This window comes from Vulpes lagopus, unplaced genomic scaffold (assembly GCF_018345385.1).
Source record: "Vulpes lagopus strain Blue_001 unplaced genomic scaffold, ASM1834538v1 ctg186, whole genome shotgun sequence".
Taxonomy (NCBI): Eukaryota; Metazoa; Chordata; class Mammalia; order Carnivora; family Canidae; genus Vulpes; species Vulpes lagopus.
The window spans coordinates 67,423-91,901 of NW_024570648.1; the positions used below are offsets into that span (position 1 = coordinate 67,423).

The 24,479-nt window shown below is 44.6% G+C and overlaps 1 protein-coding gene across 1 annotated transcript; it reads right to left on the bottom strand.

Annotated features, from left to right (window-relative positions):
- Positions 1-4,636: 4,636 nt before the first annotated feature.
- On the bottom strand, positions 4,637-22,637 carry LOC121483850 (uncharacterized aarF domain-containing protein kinase 5-like). The gene is given in 5 exon segments (XM_041742366.1): positions 4,637-5,527; positions 5,530-6,507; positions 6,510-6,607; positions 21,671-22,133; positions 22,424-22,637. Coding segments are annotated over 5 exon segments (2,343 nt in total). The 3' UTR covers positions 4,637-4,937.
- Between the last annotated feature and the right edge of the window lie 1,842 nt (positions 22,638-24,479).

Below are 24,479 nucleotides of genomic sequence, written 5' to 3' on the forward strand. Positions count from 1 at the left end.
GAAATTCAATACACAACCTTCATCATCCTGTATAATCTAGTTGCTACCTACCTCTCTAAACTCCTTTCAAGACATCTCAACTACATTCATTGTCATTTAGCTACACTGGCATTCACTCTGTTAAACATGCTCTGATTATCCCCGCCTTCAGATTGTCACACATACTCTTTACTTTTTATTTGCCTAAAAACTGCTCATTCTTCAAGTTTTAATTTAATGTCTCTTCTTCAGGAAAACCTTCACTGAAATAGACACTCATCCCAATTTGAATGATGTGGGAAACAAAGGCAGAAGAAAAATTATTAAACTTCCTTACCATCTACAGCACACTGACAAGTCCATGAAAAAGGCAGACCAACATTCCTCCAGGAACTCAACTGTTTCAATGTTAAAACTTTGCTAAAGGCAAAAGACAACCTTAGCCTGACCCCCGGGATCCTGTTAAGTCTACTTTAACACGTAAAAATTCCTTTAGAAAATTTATCTCTAAGCCTCCCCAGATACATGTTGGCAATCATCCCCCAAGCATATGGCCCACCGATACACATCTGAAGGGCCTCATGACTAAGGTTTTAATAGATGACAATAAATCACCTTTTCTCAGTAATAGCTAGCCCCCTCAAGGTTCTGGAAACCTTGCTTCCAAAATTCTTTAGAGACTTACGCTCTCCCTAATCCCTTCCCATCTTGAAAGTATATAATGGGCCACTTCTCATGCCCCCAGTGCAACTTTTCCTGCCCACAAGACCTGTACCCATGTTTTAATTAAATCACCTTTTGCACCAAAGATGTCTCAAGAATTCTTTCTTAGCCATTGGCTTCAAATCCTAATGTTTTTTTCCTACATCAATAGTAGCTTCTACTCATTTAAAATCTCACTGAATTCTGAAAAACATAATCACAATAACTTACCTGTGTAACCCGTGTAACATTTTGGTTCCCCTACTGATATGAATCCCATAGGAATAAGAACTGTATCTGTCTTCTACATCAATATAGCCCAAAAACATAAAATAGCACCTATCAGAGTCAACATTGTGTACTGCTGATACATAAATGAGTACATGAGTATGCAATAAGTCTTCAATCTTTGCAGAAGTCATGTGGAAACTAACTTAGACAAAAGAAATATTCAAGTTAGAAAATAGATTAGAAGGAGTCAGTTGACAGTTTGGCTTCTCTAACTTATTTGCGTAGGCCCTTGGTTGTTACAGAAAAATTCTTAACTGTAATTGATGGTTCTTGCTGTAATAGTATATAGCCTGTATTTCTACCTCTAGTAATGGGCTTTATGTGCTAGATTTTAATATCCTTGAGCCTGGGTAAGTGCACAAGTCTTTTTAAAAGAAACATGGTTTACTTGCACAAAACTGATCACTTCTGGGAGATTGTTAATGTCCTTGAAGTGATTTTGTGGGTGTGAAACAAATGGTGAGAATTTGAATTGGTCCCTCTTATTGCAGTATTGAAATTAAGTCTGCTTAATTTGTCAAGTCATGTTCATGCCCTGATTTTATATGCTTCTATCTATCAATAAACATTGTGATACTTGAAAAAAAAATCAGGATGTGGTTAGGAACTGGGAATAATGTTTTCTGTTACTCCTGATGGTGCCATGAAAAGATTATGTAATAAAATATTTTAAAATAAAAAAAGTAACAACTTTTTTGCAACAAAAAGTAAAGGTTTAAGTTTTCTGTTTTTTTGTTTCTTAGCTCTCACATTCGATTCATATGCATTTATATAATAATGGTCACGCAGGTTCTAGGAAAGGTTTTTTTTTTGGAAAGGATAACGATTGAACACCAAATAGGGTATTCTTAAAAACATACAAACATGATGAAGGAGGGGCAAGACGGTGGAAGAGGAGGGTCCCCAAATCACCTGTCTCCACCAAATTACCTAGATAACCTTCAAATCATCCTGAAAATCTACGAATTCGGCCTGAGATTTAAAGAAAGACCAGCTGGAATGCTGTAGTGAGAAGAGTTCACGCTTCTATCAAGGTAGGAAGACGGGGAAAAAGAAATAAAGAAACAAAAGGCCTCCAAGGGGGAGGGATCCACGAGGAGCCGGGCTGAGGCTGGGGCGAGTGTCCCCAGGACAGGAGAGCCCTGTCCCGGAGAAGCAGGAGCTGCACCAACCTTCCCGGGTGGAAAGGGGCCCGCAGGGAAGTGGACCAGGACCCAGGAGGGCGGGGATGCCCTTGGGCTCCCTGGGACACTAACAGGCACCGGCACCCCCCGGAGAGTGCGCCGAGCTCCCTAAGGGCTGCAGCGCCCATGGCAGGACCCGGAGCAGCTCGGAGGAGCTCGGGCGGTGGCTCCGCGGAGGGGGCTGCGGGGCGGGAGCGAATCTAACAGCACAGGCCCCAGAGCACAGGGCGCCGGGACAAGGCCAGAATCCGGCCTTCCCCGGGACAGGCAGAGGCTGGGAGGGCCCAGGACAGCCAGGATGCTCCTGCCCCGAGCTGAGCAGATCAGCAACCCTGCCCTGGAGCCTCCAGGCCCTGCAGACGGAGAGCCCTGGAGCTACTGCGGGAGCTGACTCCAGGGCTACAGAGCTGCCGCCGCCACTGCGGTTGTTCCTCCTGGGGCCTCACAGGGTAAACAACCCCCACTGAGCCCTGCACCAGGCAGGGGGCAGAGCAGCCCCCCCCAAGTGCTAACACCTGAAAATCAGCACAACAGGCCCCTCCCCCAGAAGACCAGTGAGACGGACAAGTTCCAGGGGAGGGCAAGGGACTTAAAGTATACAGAATCAGAAGATACTCCCCGTGTTTTTTGTTATTTTGCTTTGTTTTGTTTTGTTTTCGTTCTTTTTGATTTCTGATTGCTTCCCCAACCACTTTTTGTTTTCACCTTTCTTTCTTTTTCTTTCTCTTTTTCTTCTCTTTTTTCCCTTTTTTTCTTTTTCTCTTTTCTTTCCTTCTCTCTCTCTCTTTTTCTCCTTTTTCCAAAACAACTTGTTTTTGGCCACTCTGCACTGAGAAAAATGACTAGAAGGAAAACCTCATCTCAAGAGAAAGAATCAGAAACAGTCCTCTCTCCCACAGAGTTACAAAATCTGGATTACAATTCAATGTCAGAAGGCCAATTCAGAAGCACTATTATACAGCTACTGCTGGGTGTAGAAAAAAGCATAAAGGACTAAAGAGACTTCATGACTGCAGAATTTAGATCTAATCAGGCAGAAATTAAAAATCAATTAAATGAGATGCAATCCAAGCTAGAAGTCCTAACAACGAGGCTTGACGAGGTGGAAGAACGAGTGAGTGACATAGAAGACAAGTTGATGGCAAAGAGGAAAACTGAGGAAAAGAGAGAGACAATTAAGAGACCATGAAGACAGATTAAGGGAAATAAACAACAGCCTGAGGAAGAAAAACCTACATTTAATTGGGGTTCCCGAGGGCACCGAAAGGGCCAGAGGGCCAGAATATGTATTTGAACAAATCCTAGCAGAAAACTTTCCTAATCTGGGAAGGGAAACAGGCATTCAGATCCAGGAAATAGATAGATCCCCCCCCCCAAATCAATAAAAACAATGTAAAACAATGTAAAACAATGTAAAAATATAAAAGAACAATTTTTGAGAGGTCTTTGTCATACTTCATTAGCTTTGATAATTTTCATGAGAACAAGAATTCGACATCTTATAGTTAAGCTTGCAAATTTCAAAGATAAAGAGAAGATCCTTAAAGCAGCAAGAGACAAGAAATCCCTGGCCTTTATGGGGAGGAGGATTAGGGTAACAGCAGACCTCTCCACAGAGACCTGGCAGGCCAGAAAGGGCTGGCAGGATATCTTCAGGGTCCTAAATGAGAAGAACATGCAACCAAGAATACTTTATCCAGCAAGGCTCTCATTCAGAATGGAAGGAGAGATAAAGACCTTCCAAGGCAGGCAGGAACTGAAAGAATATGTGACCTCCAAACCAGCTCTGCAAGAAATTTTAAGGGGGACTCTTAAAATTCCCCTTTAAGAAGAAGTTCAGTGGAACAATCCACAAAAACAAGGACTGAATAGATATCATGATGACACTAAACTCATATCTGTCAATAGTAACTCTGAACATGAACGGGCTATTAATGTGAACTGGTGCAGCCACTCTGGAAAACTGTGTGGAGGTTCCTCAAAGAGTTAAAAATAGACCTGCCCTACGACCCAGCAATTGCACCGTTGGGGATTTACCCCAAAGATTCAGATGCAATGAAACGTCGGGACATCTGCACCCCGATGTTTCTATCAGCAATGGCCACAATAGCCAAACTGTGGAAGGAGCCTCGGTGTCCATCGAAAGATGAATGGATAAAGAAGATGTGGTTTATGTATAAATGGAATATTACTCAGCAATTAGAAATTACAAATACCCACCATTTGCTTCAACGTGGATGGAACTGGAGGGTATTATGGTGAGTGAAATAAGTCAATTGGAGAAGGACAAGCAGTCTATGTTCTCATTCATTTGGGGAATATAAATAATACTGAAAGGGAATATAAAGGAAGGGAGAAGAAATGTTGGGAAATATCAGGAAGGGAGACAGAACATAAAGACTCCTAACTCGGGGAAACAAACTAGGGGTGGTGGAAGGGGGGAGGAGGGCGGGTGTTGGAGGGGAATGGGTGACGGGTACTGAGGTGGACACTTGACAGGATGAGCACTGGGTGTTTTTCTGTATGTTGGTAAATTGAACACCAATAAAAATTAATTAAAATTAATAAAAATTAATTAATTATTTTTTTTTGATTTAAGAAGAACTTGTGGTCATTGTCGGGCGTCCTGGCCAGGCTGTGGTCAGAGCCCTGCGGCATCCCCGCACTTGAGGCCGCAGCCGCCCCAGCGCCCCTGGTCTTGGGGTGTGCACTCCAGCCGTGGCCACCCTGGCAGTCCGATGCTGGATGAGCTCCGAGGTCACCCTCCTGTCCCGGGACTCCCTAGGTCTCCAAGAACTCCGAGAGCCCCTGGGTCTCAGGCAGGAGGCCCAGGCGGACCAGGAGCCGAACCAGGAGGGCGGTGAGCCGCATTGACAGGGTCTCCAGCCTTAGAGCCACTTCAAACTTGAACGTCTCCCAGAGGACCTTGATGTGGCGCAGGAGGCTGGCGCCATAGATGTTCTGATACACTTCCCCTGCCAGGCGGCTCCAGCCCCTGACCGCACTCTTGGTCATGAGGAAGTAGCGGTCGATGGGGGCGCCCAGGGTGGTGTTGATGGTGCGCACGGTGTTGATGTTGTGCAGCACGAGCAGCATGGGCCGTGGCAGGGCCTTGAGCACACCCATGATGTCCTCAAAGTGCTCCTGTGCCATGTTCTGCATGTAGGTAGCCTCCTTGCGGCTCAGCAGGTGCGAGCGCCACAGCTGCCCCAGGCGTACGGGCCGCTCCATGAGCACCTCGGAGAAGAGGAAGTAGTCTCGCACCCCAAGTGCCTCTGCATGTGTCTTCATGGCGGCATCATCCCTCAGGATGATGGCCCGTCACAGCTGGCACAGGGCTGTCCGGTCCTTCTCATCCAGAAACTGGTAGAGCCGTGGTCGAGCAGCACCAGCTGTGCCTTGCCATCTGGGCCTTTCCGCACCAGATCATTGCCAGGGTGGGGGTCAGAGTGGATGAAACCCGTGTAAAATATCTGTTCCGCAAAGGCCTGGATGAGTTTCTCTGTTATATCCTTCACCGCCAGCCCCATGGACTTGATGGCCTCCACGTCGTTGACCATGCAGCCTTCACAGAATTCAGCTGTCAGCACACGCTTGTTGGACGTGTCCTAGTGCACGTGGGGCACCACAATGTAGCGGAAGTGCTGCAGCTCCCGGGCACAGCGCTCAGCATTCCACCTCTCATTCTCGAAGTCCAGCTCCTGGGCCAGGGTGCCCTTCAGGTCCTGCAGCACCCAGCTGAAGCCGAAGCTGGGGTGCATGAGCTCGACAAGCTGCAGCAGGAGCTCCAGGGTGTGGATATCCCCGACAAAGCGGTCCCGCAGATCGATGTACTGCACCTTCACAGCCACCGCAGTGCCGTCGTGCAGCCTGGCGCGGTGCACCTGGGCCAGGCTTGCGGCAGCAATGGGCTGGTAGTCGAACTCCTGGAAGAGCTTGTGGGGCGGGGCCTGGAAGTCTTCGAGGAACAGCTCATCCACCTCCTCGAAGCCCCGGGTGAGGGCTCTGTCCTCCAGCACACACAGGGTCCTTATATACTCTGGGGGTAGCAGGTGGTTGAAGGAGCACAGCCCCTGGCCCAGCTTCACGTAGAGGCCCCCGTTTCTGATGGCCCCTGCCACCAGGGCGTCAGCCGCCTGCTGGTGACACGCTGACATCACCTCCAGGTACCCCTGGCTGTTCTCCTCCACCCCTCGCAGGACGACGTTCGCACACCACCAGTAGTCCAGGGAGATCTGCAGGCCTATCCTCAGTGACCTGCTGAAGCGCCCCACGCCGTCCACTACAAGCCTCATCTTCCTCTTCTCCTGAGGCTCTGCTGTGAGATAGTGGGCTCCAAGAAGCAGGGGACCCCCATCGCCGTGGCGGAGAGCACCTTCCTCCAGAGGGGCTTGGGTCGGAGGGGCCACCTCGTGGGCAGGACCCTGAGGCTTCTCCTGGGGAAGGCAGGGCTTCACTGTTTGACCCCATCAAAAGGCGCAGGGTTTCAGACTGGATAAAAAAGCAGGACCCATCTATTTGCTGTCTACAAGAGACTCATATTAGACAGAAGGACACCTACAACCTGAGAATAAAAGGTTGGAGAACCATTTACCATTCAAATGGTCCTCAAAAGAAAGCAGGGGTAGCCATCCTCATATCAGACAAATTAAAATTTACCCCGAAGAATATAGTGAGAGATGAAGAGGGACACTATCTCATACTCAAAGGATCTATCCAACAAGAGGACTTAACAATCCTCAATATATATGCCCCGAATTTGGGAGCTGCCAAATATTTAAACCAATTAATAACCAAACTGAAGAAATACTTTGATAATAATACACATATACTTGGTGACTTCAATCTAGCTCTCTCTATACTAGATAGGTCTTCTAAGCACAACATCTCCAAAGAAACGAGAGCTTTAAATGACACACTGGACCAGATGGATTTCACGGATATCTACAGAACTTTACATCCAAACTCAACTGAATACACATTCTTCTCAAGTGCACATGGAACTTTCTCCAGAATAACCACATACTGGGTCACAAATCGGGTCTGAACCGATACCAAAAGATCGAGATAGTCCCCTGTATATTCTCAGACCATAATGCCTTGAAATTAGAACTTAATCACAACAAAAAATTTGGAAGGACCACAAACACGTGGAGGTTAAGGACCATCCTGCTAAAAGATGAAAAGGTCAACCAGGAAATTAAGGAAGAATTAAAAAGATTCATGGAAACTAATGAGAATGAAGATACAACCATTCAAAATCTTTGGGATGCAGCAAAAGCAGTCCTGAGGGGGAAATACATCGCAATACAAGCATCTATTCAAAAACTGGAAAGAACTCAAATGCAAAAGCTAACCTTACACATAAAGGAGCTTGAGAAAAAACAGGAAATGGACCCTACGCCCAGCAGAAGAAGAGAGTCAATTAAAATTTGAGCAGAACTCAAAGAATCGAGACCAAAAGAACTGTGGAACACATCAACAGAACCAGGAGTTGGCTCTTTGAAAGAATTAATAAGATAGATAAACCATTAGCCAACCTTATTAAAAAGAAGAGAGAGAAGACTCAAATTAATAAAATCATGAATGAGAACAGAGAGATCACTACCAACACCAAGGAAATACAAACGATTTTAAAAACATACTATAAACAGCTCTACGCCAATAAATTAGGCAATCTAGAAGAAATGGACGCATTCCTGGAAAGCCACAAACTACCAAAACTGGAGCAGGAAGAAATAGAAAACCTGAACAGGCCAATAACCAGGGAGGAAATTGAAGCAGTCATCAAAAACCTCCCAAGACACAAGAGTCCAGGGCCAGATGACTTTCCAGGGGAATTCTATCAAATATTTAAAGAAGAAAACATACCTATTCTACTAAAGCTGTTTGGAAAGATAGAAAGAGATGGAGTACTTTCAAATTCGTTCTATGAGGCCAGCATCACCTTAATTCCAAAACCAGACAAAGACCCCACCAAAAAGGAGAATTACAGACCAATATCCCTGATGAACATGGATGCAAAAATTCTCAACAAGATACTAGCCAATAGGATCCAACAACACATTAAGAAAATTATTCACCATGACCAAGTAGGATTTATCCCCAGACACAAGGCTGGTTCAACACCTGTAGAACAATCAATGTGGTTCATAATATCAGCAAGAGAAAAACCAAGAACCATATGACCCTCTCATTAGATGCAGAGAAAGCATTTGACAAAATACAGCATCCATTCCTGATCAAAACCCTTCAGAGTGTTGGGACAGAGGGAACTTTCCTCGACATCTTAAAAGCCATCTATAAAAAGCCCACAGCAAATATCATTCTCCATGGGGAAGCACTGGGAGCCTTTCCCCTACGATCAGGAACAAGACAGGGATGTCCACTCTCACCACTGCTATTCAACATAGTACTGGAAGTCTTCGCCTCAGCAATCAGACAACAAAAAGACATTAAAGGCATTCAAATTGGCAAAGAAGTCAAACTCTCCCTCTTTGCTGATGACATGATACTCTACATAGAAAACCCAAAAGCCTCCACCCCAAGATTGCTAGAACTCATAGAGCAATTTGGTAGCGTGGTAGGATACAAAATCAGTGCCCAGAAATCAATGGCATTTCTACACACGAACAATGAGACTGAAGAAAGAGAAATTAAGGAGTGAATCCCATTTACAATTGCACCCAAAAGCATAAGATACCTAGGAATAAACCTAACCAAAGACGTAAAGGATCTATACCCTAAGAACTACAGAACGCTTCTGAAAGGAATTGAGGAAGACACAAAGAGATGGAAAAATATTCCATGCTCATGGATTGACAGAATTAGTATTGTGAAAATGTCAATGTTACCCAGGATAATTTACACGTTTAATGCAATCCTTATCAAAATACCATGGACTTTTTTCAGAGAGTTAGAACAAATTATTTTAAGATTTGTGTGGAATCAGACCCCGAATAGCCAGGGGAATTTTAAAAAAGAAAACCATAGCTGGGGGCATCACAATGCCAGATTTCCGGTTGTACTACAAAGCTGTGGTCATCAAGACAGTGTGGTACTGGCACAAAAACAGACACATAGATCAATGGAACAGAATAGAGAACCCAGAAGTGGACCCTCAACTTTATGGTCAACTAATATTCGATAAAGGAGGAAAGACTTTCCATTGGAAGAAAGTCTATTCAATAAATGGTGCTGGGAAAATTGGACATCCACATGCAGAAGAATGAAACTAGACCACTCCCTTGCACCATACACAAAGATAAACTCAAAATGGATGAGAGATCTAAATGTGAGACAAGATTCCATCAAAATCCTAGAGGAGAACACAGGCCACACCCTTTTTGAACTTGGCCACAGTAACATCTTGCAAGATACATCCACGAAGGCAAAAGAAACAAAAGCAAAAATGAACTATTGGGACTTTATCAAGATAAGAAGCTTTTACACAGCAAAGGATACAGTCAACAAAACTAAAAGACAACCTACAGAATGGGAGAAGATATTTGCAAATGTTGTATCAGATAAAGGGCTAGTTTCCAAAATCTATAAAGAACTTATTAAACTCAACACCAAAGAAACAAACAATCCAATCACGAAATGGGCAAAAGACATGAAGAGAAATCTCACAGACGAAGACATAGACATGGCCAACACGCACATGATAAAATGCTCTGCATCGCTTGCCATCAGGGAAATACAAATCAAAACCACAATGAGATACCACCTCACACCAGTGAGAATGGGGAAAATTAACATGGCAGGAAATCACAAATGTTGGAGAGGATCTGGAGTAAAGGGAACCCTCTTACACTGTTGGTGGGAATGTGAACAGGTGCAGTCACTCTGGAAAACTGTGTGGAGGTTCCTCAAAGAGTTAAAAATAGACCTGCCCTACGACCCAGCAATTGCACTATTGGGGATTTACCCCAGAGATTCAGATGCAATAAAAAGCCAGGACACCTGCACCCCGATGTTTCTAGCAGCAGTGTCCACAATAGCCAAACTGTGGAAGCAGCCTTGGTGTCCATCGAAAGATGAATGGATAAAGAAGAAGTGGTTTATGTATCCAATGGAATATTACTCAGCCATTAGAAATGACAAGTACCCACTATTTGCTTCAACGTGGAAGGAACTGGAGGGTATTAGGCTGAGTGAAGTAAATCAAACGGAGAAGGACAAACAGTGTATGTCCTCATTCATTTGGGGAATATAAATAATAGTGAACGGGAATATAAGGGAAGGGAGAAGAAACGTGTGGGAAATATCAGAAAGGGAGACAGAACATAAAGACTCCTAACTCTGGGAAATGAACTAGGGGTGGTGGAAGGGGAGGAGGGCCGGGGGTGGGGGTGAATGGGTGACAGGCACTGAGGGAGACACTTGACGGGATGAGCACTGGGTGTTATTCTGTATGTTGGTAAATTGAACAACAATAAACATTAATTTATTTAAAAAAATAGAAAAACAAGAAAAACATACAAACATGAGGTGAAAATGAGCTAAATTGCTCTATAGGCAGATTCAGAGTAAATTATAATGTGAATTCTGCAATTTCCAAGAAAATACACTTTTAAAATATGAAAAAAATCAGAATTTTAATCTCTGTACATTTATTCCATGTATCGGTTTGTTTGTTTGTTTGTTTATTTCTTTGGAATGATGCATCTGTAGCAGTGGTGGGGACATTGGTAAACTCTCTAAAGCCTTTTTAAAATGTAGTCTGAACTCAGCAGCACCGACAATTGCAAGTTTATTAGAAATGAAGAATTTCAGACCCACTCCAGACCCACTCCCATTATCATTTTCCCAGTATCTGCAGATCACTTAAATGAACAGTTAACTATAAGAAGCATTACTCTGAGGGTCTTAGTCTGGCCATAGTTGATGTTACTCTGAAATAGGGTAGAAACAAATAAACCAGCAAGTAGAGTTGAATTGATAGATCTTGGAGACAATTTTATTTAGAAATGAAGTAGAGGCAATTGTCATGATTTTATTTTTTTCAATGGGAACAATTGATAAAAGTGACAGTGTATTTTTGAAAATAAGAATAATCACAAAGAGGGAGGGGCAAGATGGCGGAGGAGTAGGGTCTCCAGGTCACCTGTCCTCAGCAAATTACCTAGAAAACCATCCAATCATCCTGAAAACCTACGAATTCGGCCTGAGATTTAAAGAGAGACCAGCTGGAACGCTACAGTGAGAAGAGTTCGCGCTTCTATCAAGGTAGGAAGACGGGGAAAAAGAAAGAAAGAAACAAAAGGCCTCCAAGGGGGAGGGGCCCCGCGAGGAGCCGGGCTGAGGCCGGGGCGAGTGTCCCCAGGACAGGAGAGCCCCGTCCCGGAGGAGCAGGAGCTGCACCGACCTCCCCGGGGGAAAGGCCTCCCGGGGAATTGGAGCAGGATCCCCAGAAAGGCGGGGACGCCCTCGGGCTCCCTGGGACAGTAACAGAGGAACTGCGCCCCGGAGAGTGCGCCGAGCTCCCTAAGGGCTGCAGCGCTCGGCGGGACCCGGAGCAGCTCGGAGGGGCTCGGGCGGCGGCTCCGCGGAGGGGGCTGCGGGGCTCCGGGAACAGCTCAGCGGCGGCGGCTCGGGCGGAGGAAGAAGCTCCGCGGAGGGGGCGGTGCGGCCCCGGGAACAGCTCGGAGGGGCTCGGGCGGCGGCTCCGCGGAGGGGGCTGCGCGGCTCCGGGAACAGCTCAGCGGCGGCGGCTGGGGCGGAGGAAGAAGCTCCGCGCGGAGGGGGCTGCGCGGCTCCGGGAACAGCTCGGAGGGGCTCGGGCGGCGGCTCCGCGGAGGGGGCTGCGCGGCTCCGGGAACAGCTCAGCGGGGGCGGCTCGCGCAGAGGAAGAAGCTCCGCGCGGAGGGGGCTGCGCGGCTCCGGGAACAGCTCGGAGAGGCTCGGGCGGCGGCTCCGCGGAGGGGGCTGCACCGCCGGGAGCGCGAATCCAACAGCGCAGGCCCCGGAGCACAGGGCGCCGGAACACAGCCCAGGATCCGGCCTCCCCCGGGACAGGCAGAGGCCGGGAGGGCCCAGGACAGCAAGGACGCTCCTGCCTGGAACTGAGCAGATCAGCGGCCCCGCCCCGGAGCCCCCAGGCCCTGCAGAAGGAGAGCCCCGGAGCTACTGCGGGAGGTGACTCCAGGGTCCCAGAGCTGCCCCCGCCACTGTGGCTTCCTCCCGGGGCCTCACGGGGTCAACAACCCCCACCGAGCCCTGCACCAGGCAGGGGCAGAGCAGCTCCCCCAAGTGCCAACACCTGAGAATCAGCACAGCAGGCCCCTCCCCCAGAAGACCAGCGAGACGGACCAGTTCCAAGGGAAGTCAAGGGACTTAAACTACACAGAATCGGAAGATACTCCCCCGTGGTTTTTTTTTGGTTTTTTTTTTTTTTTTTTTTGTTTTGTTTTGCGCTTTTTTTTTCTCTCTTTCTTCTTGATTTCTGATTGCTTCCCCCACCCCCCCTTTTTTCTTTTTTCTCCTTTCTTTCTTTTTCTTTCTTTTTCTTCTCTTTTTCCCCTATTTTTTTCTTCTTTCTCTTTTTTCTTTTTCTCTTTTCTTTCCTTCTCTCTCTTTTTCTCCTTTTCCCAATACAACTTGTTTTTGGCCACTCTGCACTGAGCAAAATGACTAGAAGGAAAACCCCTCAAAAAAAAGAATCAGAAACAGCCCACTCTCCCACAGAGTTACAAAATATGGATTACAATTCAATGTCAGAAAGCCAATTCAGAAGCACTATTTTACAGCTACTGGTGGCTCTAGAAAAAACCATAAAGGACTCAAGAGACTTCATGACTGCAGAATTTAGATCCAATCAGGCAGAAATTAAAAATCAATTAAATGAGATGCAATCCAAGCTAGAAGTCCTAACGACGAGGCTTGACGAGGTGGAAGAACGAGTGAGTGACATAGAAGACAAGTTGATGGCAAAGAGGGAAACTGAGGAAAAAAGAGACAGGCAATTAAAAGACCATGAAGATAGATTAAGGGAAATAAATGATAGCCTGAGGAAGAAAAACCTACGTTTAATTGGGGTTCCCGAGGGCGCGGAAAGGGACAGAGGGCCAGAATATGTATTTGAACAAATCCTAGCTGAAAACTTTCCGAATCTGGGAAGGGAAACAGGCATTCAGATCCAGGAAATAGAGAGATCCCCCCTAAAATCAACAAAAACCGTTCAACACCTCGACATTTAATAGTGAAGCTTGCAAATTCCAAAGATAAGGAGAAGATCCTTAAAGCAGCAAGAGAAAAAAAGTCCCTGACTTTTATGGGGAGGAATATTAGGGTAACAGCAGACCTCTCCACAGAGACCTGGCAGGCCAGAAAGGGCTGGCAGGATATATTCAGGGTCCTAAATGAAAAGAACATGCAACCAAGAATACTTTACCCCGCAAGGCTTTCATTCAAAATGGAAGGAGAGATAAAGAGCTTCCAAGACAGGCAGGAACTGAAAGAATATGTAACCTCCAAACCAGCTCTGCAAGAAATTTTAAGGGGGACTCTTAAAATTCCCCTTTAAGAAGAAGTTCAGTGGAACAATCCACAAAAACAAGGACTGAATAGATATGATGACACTAAACTCATATCTATCAATAGTAACTCTGAATGTGAACGGGCTTAATGACCCCATCAAAAGGCGCAGGGTTTCAGACTGGATAAAAAAGCAGGACCCATCTATTTGCTGTCTACAAGAGACTCATTTTAGACAGAAGGACACCTACAACCTGAAAATAAAAGGTTGGAGAACCATTTACCATTCAAATGGTCCTCAAAAGAAAGCAGGGGTTGCCATCCTTATATCAGATAAATTAAAATTTACCCCGAAGACTATAGTGAGAGATGAAGAGGGACACTATCTCATACTCAAAGGATCTATCCAACAAGAGGACTTAACACTCCTCAATATATATGCCCCGAATGTGGGAGCTGCCAAATATTTAAACCAATTAATGACCAAACTCAAGAAATACCTTGATAATAATACACTTATACTTGGTGACTTCAATCTAGCTCTTTCTACCCTGGATAGGTCTTCTAAGCACAATATCTCCAAAGAAACGAGAGCTTTAAATGATACACTGGACCAGATGGATTTCACAGATATCTACAGAACTTTACATCCAAACTCAACTGAATACACATTCTTCTCCAGTGCACATGGAACTTTCTCCAGAATAGACCACATACTGGGTCACAAATCGGGTCTGAACCGATACCAAAAGATCGGGATAGTCCCCTGTATATTCTCAGACCATAATGCCTTGAAATTAGAACTTAATCACAACAAGAAATATGGAAGGACCACAAACACGTGGAGGTTAAGGACCATCCTGCTAAAAGATGAAAAGGTCAACCAGGAAATTAAGGAAGAATTAAAAAGATTCATGGAAACTAATGAAAATGAAGATACAACCGTTCAAAATCTTTGGGATGCAGCAAAAGCAGTCCTGAGGGGGAAATACATCGCAATACAAGCATACATTCAAAAACTGGAAAGATCTCAAATTCAAAAGCTCACCTTACACATAAAGGAACTAGAGAAAAAGCAACAAATAGACCCCACCCCCAGCAGAAGAAGAGAGTTAATTAAAATTCGAGCAGAACTCAATGATATCGAGACCAAAAGAACTGTGGAACAGATCAACAGAACCAGGAGTTGGTTCTTTGAAAGAATTAATAAGATAGATAAACCATTAGCCAACCTTATTAAAAAGAAGAGAGAGAAGACTCAAATTAATAAAATCATGAATGAGAAAGGGGACATCACTACCAACACCAAGGAAATACAAACGATTTTAAAAACATATTATGAACAGCTGTACGCCAATAAATTAGGCAATCTAGAAGAAATGGACGCATTCCTGGAAAGCCACAAACTACCAAAACTGGAGCAGGAAGAAATAGAAAACCTGAACAGGCCAATAACCAGGGAGGAAATTGAAGCAGTCATCAAAAACCTCCCAAGACACAAGAGTCCAGGGCCAGATGGCTTCCCAGGGGAATTCTATCAAACGTTTAAAGAAGAAATCATACCTATTCTACTAAAGCTGTTTGGAAAGATAGAAAGAGATGGAGTACTTCCAAATTCGTTCTATGAGGCCAGCATCACCTTAATTCCGAAACCAGACAAAGACCCCACCAAAAAGGAGAATTACAGACCAATATCCCTGATGAACATGGATGCAAAAATTCTCAACAAGATACTAGCCAATAGGATCCAACAACACATTAAGAAAATTATTCACCATGACCAAGTAGGATTTATCCCTGGGACACAAGGCTGGTTCAACACTCGTAAAACCATCAATGTGATTCATCATATCAGCAAGAGAAAAACCAAGAACCATATGATACTCTCATTGGATGCAGAGAAAGCATTTGACAAAATACAGCATCCATTCCTGATCAAAACCCTTCAGAGTGTTGGGATAGAGGGAACTTTCCTCGACATCTTAAAAGCCATCTACGAAAAGCCCACAGCAAATATCATTCTCAATGGGGAAGCACTGGGAGCCTTTCCCCTAAGATCAGGAACAAGACAGGGATGTCCACTCTCACCACTGCTGTTCAACATCGTTCTGGAAGTCCTCGCCTCAGCAATCAGACAACAAAAAGACATTAAAGGCATTCAAATTGGCAAAGAAGAAGTCAAACTCTCCCTCTTCGCCGATGACATGATACTCTACATAGAAAACCCAAAAGCCTCCACCCCAAGATTGCTAGAACTCATACAGCAATTTGGTAGCGTGGCAGGATACAAAATCAATGCCCAGAAATCAATGGCATTTCTATACACTAACAATGAGACTGAAGAAAGAGAAATTAAGGAGTCAATCCCATTTACAATTGCACCCAAAAGCATAAGATACCTAGGAATAAACCTAACCAAAGAGGTAAAAGATCTATACCCTAAAAACTATAGAACACTTCTGAAAGAAATTGAGGAAGACACAAAGAGATGGAAAAATATTCCATGCTCATGGATTGGCAGAATTAATATTGTAAAAATGTCAATGTTACCCAGGGCAATTTATACGTTTAATGCAATCCCTATCAAAATACCATGGACTTTCTTCAGAGAGTTAGAACAAATTATTTTAAGATTTGTGTGGAATCAGAAAAGACCCCGAATAGCCAGGGGAATTTTAAAAAAGAAAACCTTAGCTGGGGGCATCACAATGCCAGATTTCAGGTTGTATTACAAAGCTGTGGTCATCAAGACAGTGTGGTACTGGCACAAAAACAGACACATAGATCAATGGAACAGAATAGAGAACCCAGAAGTGGACCCTGAAATGTACGGCCATCTAATATTCGATAAAGGAGGAAAGACTATCCATTGGAAGAAAGACAGCCTCTTCAATAAATGGTGCTGGGAAAATTGGACATCCACATGCAGAAGAATGAAACTGGACCACTGTCTTTCACCATACACAAAGATAAACTCAAAATGGATGAGAGATCTAAATGTGAGACAAGATTCCATCAAAATCCTAGAGGAGAACACAGGCAACACCCTTTTTGAACTTGGCCACAGTAACTTCTTGCAAGATACATCCATGAAGGCAAAAGAAACAAAAGCAAAAATGAACTATTGGGACTTCATCAAGATAAGAAGCTTTTGCACAGCAAAGGATACAGTCAACAAAACTAAAAGACAACCTACAGAATGGGAGAAGATATTTGCAAATGACATATCAGATAAAGGGCTAGTTTCCAAAATCTATAAAGAACTTATTAAACTCAACACCAAAGAAACAAACAATCCAATCATGAAATGGGCAAAAGACATGAAGAGAAATCTCACAGAGGAAGACATGGACATGGCCAACATGCACATGAGAAAATGCTCTGCATCACTTGCCATCAGGGAAATACAAATCAAAACCACAATGAGATACCACCTCACACCAGTGAGAATGGGGAAAATTAACAAGGCAGGAAACCACAAATGTTGGAGAGGATGCGGAGAAAAGGGAACCCTCTTACACTGTTGGTGGGAATGTGAACTGGTGCAGCCACTCTGGAAAACTGTGTGGAGGTTCCTCAAAGAGTTAAAAATAGACCTGCCCTACGACCCAGCAATTGCACTGTTGGGGATTTACCCCAAAGATTCAGATGCAATGAAACGTCGGGACACCTGCACCCCGATGTTTCTATCAGCAATGGCCACAATAGCCAAACTGTGGAAGGAGCCTCGGTGTCCATCGAAAGATGAATGGATAAAGAAGATGTGGTTTATGTATACAATGGAATATTACTCAGCAATTAGAAACGACAAATACCCACCATTTGCTTCAACGTGGATGGAACTGGAGGGTATTATGCTGAGTGAAATAAGTCAATCGGAGAAGGACAAACAGTGTATGTTCTCATTCATTTGGGGAATATGAATAATAGTGAAAGGGAATATAAAGGAAGGGAAAAGAAATGTTGGGAAATATCAGGAAGGGAGACAGAACATAAAGACTCCTAACTCGGGGAAACGAACTAGGGGTGGTGGAAGGGGAGGAGGGCGGGTGTTGGAGGGGAATGGGTGACGGGCACTGAGGTGGACACTTGACGGGATGAGCACTGGGTGTTTTTCTGTATGTTGGTAAATTAAACACCAATAAAAGTTAATTAAAAAAAAAAAAAGAATAATCACAAAGAACAAAAATAGATAAACTTCGAGGGACAAAATACTCCTGTGAAGATATAATCCAGATATTTTAAAGCTGTTTCTGTAATGATAGCTGGACTCAAGATGTAAATTCCATGTAAAGATGAAGCTTCAGATTGTTGCCATTGTGACGCCCACTGATAATTTCCTGTTTTCTACCTGTCCTGAAGTATCTTACCAAATCCTTCCATTTGTGAGAACATCTTATTATTTTTTGGGAAAATGGAGTCAATATCTTCTGGAGATTAAACATTCTCCAAACAGATGACACTTGTGCTGAAATTACCAGTGTTAAAGTAATCTTATTTTTCCTGAAACACCAGCTGTCCCTCAGGCATCCCATCAATGAAGAGGCTGGGTCTTCTCAACTCTAAATGATCTAGGTATCATATTCTTCTTACCAGAGAAGATAACTTTAATGGTTTTAAAACAAAGAGCTACATATACTATTTTTAATTTCTTTTTTTAACACATACAAATGTTTCTATGTGTTTCCATTTTATAAGAGTTTATTTCCTTATTGGCTCACATTAACTAAACACCAATTTATCAAATCTTTACAGATCCCATCATTTAGCAGACAAGGTTGGCATTAGAGATACAGAGAGAAGAAATCAATAGTATGTGTCTCTGTCAGACTTCTGACAGATAAAAAGTAATTGATTTTATTTAAATATGATGGCTCTGAGAAAGGTTCACAAGCTACTATTTGTGTATATCTAACATCTCTGGGGAAACAGAAATAGTTTAAAAGTATTTTAATATAGATCATAGTCCATGGCTTGTGTTTTCTTATTTTCCTCAGTATTTTTCTGCCTCACGTTACCTTTTTTATTTTATTTCTTTTTCCTGGCATAGAAATATAGTAGAGACTCAATAAACACTTCCTGAGTAACTGAAAACCAAATCATGTCCATATGCTCTATTAAGAATAGAAAAATAAAATTAATAAGATTATCTATTTGAGAATCATTATTTGTAAAATTAAAAGCATGTTGTTAAAAATGATCTTTATTTGCTGTATTACGTATTTAATAAAAAACAGTGACTCAAGAAGGATCATTTACTATCTTAAATTTAGAATCTTGAAATAACCAATAAACAGTTGCATGAAAATGTGCTGTTTTATTTCAATTCGACAACTCACCTCAATCTTACACCTGGTAGCGATTTCTTTTGTACCTAGTTTTTTAGCACTGTATTTTCTTTTTTTAAATTAAATCTTCCTTACCTTAAATTCATCAAACTGAGTCTCAAGTGGTTTTGAATAAAGAGAGGTTGATCACAGACATCTGAACAAAAACACAACCTTCTCTAAAAGCTACTCAGAGAGGAGAATTGAACACAAACACAACCTTTGCTAAAAGCTACACTCTGCCTTTAGGTAGAGAAAGTTTAAAGTAGCCTAAGTGTCCTGATTCAGGAATTACTCTCTGTACAGATAAATTCAAACTGAGTATCCTTTACTTCCATGGTATTCCTGGGAATCCTCATCTTCCTTCTTCCTCCATTCTACAGCACATCCTACTTGCCACCTCAAATATTCTCATCAAATCCATGCCGCATCAAAATCTGGACTACCAGTAGCTATAACTAAAGGAGTGAGATCCTCCATGGTTGAAATGAGGTGATGGAGAATAACCAAAGGCACGACGGACCTGATCCTTTTTCACCTCATCCATGTGAGACCTTCCATTCATGGCCTGTTTTGGGGCTTCCTCTTTTGCCACTCTGAGTTTGTCAGTGACACTGAATGGGCAGTGTGGATTAAAAAGAAGCACACTGTTCAAGCCATTGCTCAACCAAATGAACCAGAAACCTCTGTTTCTCAAACCAGAAAATGTCAGAAATTGAGTAGAAAGGTTGATGCGGAGCCCAGTTTAAAAATCTAATTGTGAATGCCAAATACTTAGCTTAATTTTAATTTATTACTGTTTGGTTTGGAGCCCACGCCACTCCGGGATATTTTAGGTTAATGGGTATTCTGACAATGGGGAATTAAGCAGAGTAATAGCTCTGACAGTTACAGTGAAGCATACTACTCCCCCCCCCCCATTTATATTTTGTAACTTCCCTTAAAGGGATACCTTACTGAAATTTAGTAGGATCCCCAAGGATAACTGAAATTTGAGCTTCAGTACAGATAAAGGCCATGAAATGTTTCAATTGGTGTATGTGAGCAGATGTTAAAATTAATTCAGTACCTGTGTTGTAAAGGCATAATATTTAATTAGCACTCTTTTATCTGTTTGTTGTAGAAATTCTTTTAGTAAATTTTGAATTTCCAGTGAAGTTTGGATCTCCAATTTAGTAAACTGCGGACCTTTGGTTTGGTTTTTGGGTTTATGTTTTGTTTTGTGGTTTCTGGATATACTTTGAGGGAATCCAGAATCTATACCCTGCTCACATAAGTTTCTTCCTCCAGAAAGTAACAAATCAGTGTCATAGAGTTAGAGGCTTTTCCATGGCAATATTAAATTTATTGGGTTTAAGAACCCTCGCCTGAGATTGGTTTGGAATAGTCCCTTAGCTGTGTCATGAGGGCACTCTGGGTATTATTCCCTATATTCCAGACTATATGGATTTTTTTTGCAACACAGACAAAGGCACTTTTAAAAGTTACAGTGTGTTATTTGTTTTAGGAGTGTGGTCTTCCGTATGCTACACAGTGACTACTCTTGCTCCCCATCAGCAACCACTGATGGGTCCACATTCATTTACAGTCTTTCCTTTAAGCGCATCCTATGATGGCAACCAGTGCCAGGTTGAGACGCACAATCCATGGTCACAGGATGAAAGTCATTCCTTTGAGTTAGAGGCAGTTACAGCTTATGTTAGAATTAAGACAGAGGATTGTGCCTGAGACACCAGGATAGTTCCCAGACAACACACGTGAACTACAGCTGTGTTAAGGAGGCCCCTAATTGCATACTCCTGTCATTAAATGTCAATTAACAGAACCTGCCCGTGTTGGTCAGCTGAATCTGTCAGGGAGATGTTGCAGTGCTCGGCCAATGTAGCACGATTCGACACAGTTCAAAGCACAAACCGTCCTTCAGCAGCTCACGTGAAAGCCTGCCAGTAGGCAGCAGAACCAAGTTACCAAAAAAGGAATTAGAAGAAGGAACCGGCCGCCGCCAGAGCCTGTGGTAGTGGTCCCTCGCCAGCCTCCATACAGAGCCAGTTTCACTCACCCCGTGGGAGTGGGATGTACCCCCACACTGGTGCCACCTCAACTTTGGTTAGGATATTAAGCCCGATTATGCCACATTCAATTCAAGTGGTTTTTTATTTTTTTATTTTCCTCACAGTCTTCACCACATCCAACTTATTATTCCCATGGTACTACGATAGCTGGGGGTGCTTATGGTGACCCCACACAGGAGTTTCTACCTTTTAATCTCTGTGCAAAGAAAACGTGCACCTGCTTCATCCTCTTCCCGTATGAGAAATGCATATGAGCTGTTCACACAGATAAACCTCTTGGTGCATTTAAAAAAGAAAAGGTGGAAAAAAGAAAAGAAAAAAGAGAAGAGAAGAGAAGAGAAGAGAAGAGAAGAGAAGAGAAGAGAAGAAAGAAAAGAAAAGAAAAGAAAAGAAAAGAAAAGAAAAGAAAAGAAAAGAAAAGAAAAGAAAAGGTGTTTGAGTTTCCCTCTGAAGAAATGAAAAGGAAAAAAGAAAACGAAGGAGAAGGGTTTGGTGCGCCGTCCCCTCCCCTCCCCCACTGCCCAAATCAGTACCTGCTGTGACGGCCTTTGTGGCCTCTGACGTCCTGGAATCAGGATCCAGGGCAGGACATCGAGTGTGAGTGCTGCACAGTGGCTGGCACGGACCTGGCCCACACCTGACAGGTGCAGCGCCACGTGGTTGACGGCGTGGAGGGTCCGCGGCCGCCATGCGCCAGGCCCCGGGGCCACCGCAGCTCCGCCAGGGCCGCCTTCCCCTTCCCGAGGCCGCCTGCAGCTGGTCCAGGACGTTCCCCAGAGCTGGACGCCGTCCTGCAGCCTTTGTGCCCAACTGCGGCGAGGTCTGTCCACGGGGTCTCCGGGCAGGGCCTGCAGGGCTCCCACGTGCTCGCGGCGGAGGCCTCGCTGCCTGGATGGAGGCCTGGGCCTCGCTGAAGAGCGGGTCGGCTTCCGTCACACACACGGGGACGCGCTCCTGGGCCTCCTCCACCACGCGGCCCCGCTCCAGCTGGGTCCCACAGACGCCCCCACCACTCTGCTGGGTTCTCAGCCCTCCGCAGAGGACACAGGGGCGACACCCCGGCCGCACCCTCAGCGCTCTGCTGTGGGCATCCGCGTGACCTCAGCGCGCACGATGTACGGGGACGTCAGGCGCACGTCACACTCGCATGTCACACACGCTGGCCACACGCAGCGCCCCTCCTCGGCGGTGTCCTAGACGTGAGTTGCCGCCTGTCCTGGGTCTCGTCAACACACGAGACGCTCCTGGCAGTCTGGGGGAGAGCACCCGGGTCTGGGCCGTGGGCCGAAGACGCCAGATCTGGCGGGTCCTCGTGGCATGTGTGTTCTCCTCAGGGAGGCCGCCGCGCGCTGCTTGCATGGGGAGGCCTGGGCAGGCAGAGCACATGCACCTGCCGGACGGCTCCATGGCACAGGATGACGGGGCCCGTCCTGGATGTGGGGAGCCTCCTCCAGGGCTTCCAGCCGGATCTCCGGGTGCACCTCCCTGCCGTGACAGGACCGGCTCCCTCCATTGTCCAGGGATGCGCTGCACTGTGGGGTGACTGGGCCCCTAGTCAGACCCTCGACCAGTTGGGGCTGCCTGCCCAGATGCTTGGCCTCCATGACACGTTGGACAACTGACTCCCCATTGAGCTTCCTCAGCTGGGGATGGGAGTGCTCCAAGGCGGCCGTCTTCACCGGGAACTAGTCAGCTCCCTCCAGGCCTACTACGTTTCTGCAAGGTACGTTCTCAAAGGATCATCATAAGGATGATTCCCGGGCTTGCTTCAGGGGCAGGTTCTCTTCCTTGGCAGGAGTGCGGTCAGGAGTCTGCATTATGATCATTTCATGATATATACAAATATTGAATCATTATGTGTGCACCTGAAAGCAACATGACGCTATATGTCATGGATACCTAAACAAAAAGTGATTTTTTACAAACAAACAAAAAAACCCCACAAAACAGAGAGAGAGGATACAGAAAGGTTTATTACTCACATAATGAAGCCTTCTTAAAAAAAAGAAAAAGAAAAAAAAAACGGTTATCTCACGAGCAGATCCAAAAGCAGAGCCTGGAGATAACAGATAAAAGAGACCAGTTAGGCTTTTCTTGAAATTAGGGGATCTGCTTGAGTGAATGTTCCCTTGAATGGGCCTGGGATTTGCATGGTTGGAATTTCCTACTCTTGCCAAAGGAGGGAGCACCCAGCCTTTCTTATCAGCTTAGCCAGTTGTGGGGCAGAAGACACAGGGCTTGAAAACTTTCAGCAGTTAAATGTCAAAGATGAAGTCAGAGTTTGTTAAGATGCCAGAAGAGAATGGCACTTAAGGGCCTTTGCAACCACTGCTTTCTCTCCGATGAATCATCTTTGATCCAGTGTAACAAAATGTGGGTGGTTTCTTGTATTCTGGACTTATGGTGTAAGCTGACGGTACCTTGTTTTAAGTACTTAACATTCTAGGGATCCCTGGGTGGCGCAGCAGTTTAGCGCCTGCCTTTGGCCCAGGGCGCGATCCTGGAGACCCAGGATCGAATCCCACGTCGGGCTCCCAGTGCATGGAGCCTGCTTCTCCCTCTGCCTATGTCTCTGCCTCTCTCTCTCTCTCTCTCTGTGACTATCATAAATAAATAAATTAAAAAAAATTTTTAAGTACTTAACATTCTAAATTCAGAGACCCACCAGAAATTGGAATTGTTGAGAGGTGCCAGTTAGAGAAACGACACACGTTAACCCTGCTCATTCATCCCTACCAATTACTATAGAATGGACATTGGAAAATAATACTATGGTTGACATGTTGGAGAGATTCCTGTTCATGGAAAGCCTCCCCACTTTGGAGACATGGAAGGGGGCTCTATGAATTTTATTTTGAAAGTTTGGTAAAGGCTTCAAGAAGAGGAAACAGTTCTCATTCTTTGTTTATACATGTGCTTGGAACAAGGATTGCTGAAATTCTCCTGTGCTAAATGAACAGAAGGAAGGAGAATTGGAAAGAGAAAAGAAAGAGAGGGGGGAGAGAATGTGTGTAAGTGTGCGTATGGGTAAGCTGCAGACACAAGAAGGAGCAGAAACACCTTCTCCAAGTATACAGGGGAAGCATTCTGCAGGGTCCCACGGGACCTCGAAGGGCAAATACAATTGAGGGATATAACCTTGCCATTACACATACAGATTTGAGGAATGAAGGGACAAAAGGGACATTAAACATTAAAGGAATTCATCAGCTAAGGGTCAGCTGAGAGATGGGGCCAAACCCACAAATGTAAAAATGCCTAGGGGAGCCACACACAAATACTTTGTCATGGTTTGTTGGAGCTCATAGACAAGGAATATAACAATTATATCAAGCAAAGAAAAGACTACAATCCCGCGCTAGTGAGTAAGAAAATATTGGAGTTCCCTTTCTTAACTCATGCCTCAGTACACAAAAGGAGGGAAGGGAAGTTTGGGAAAGACAGAC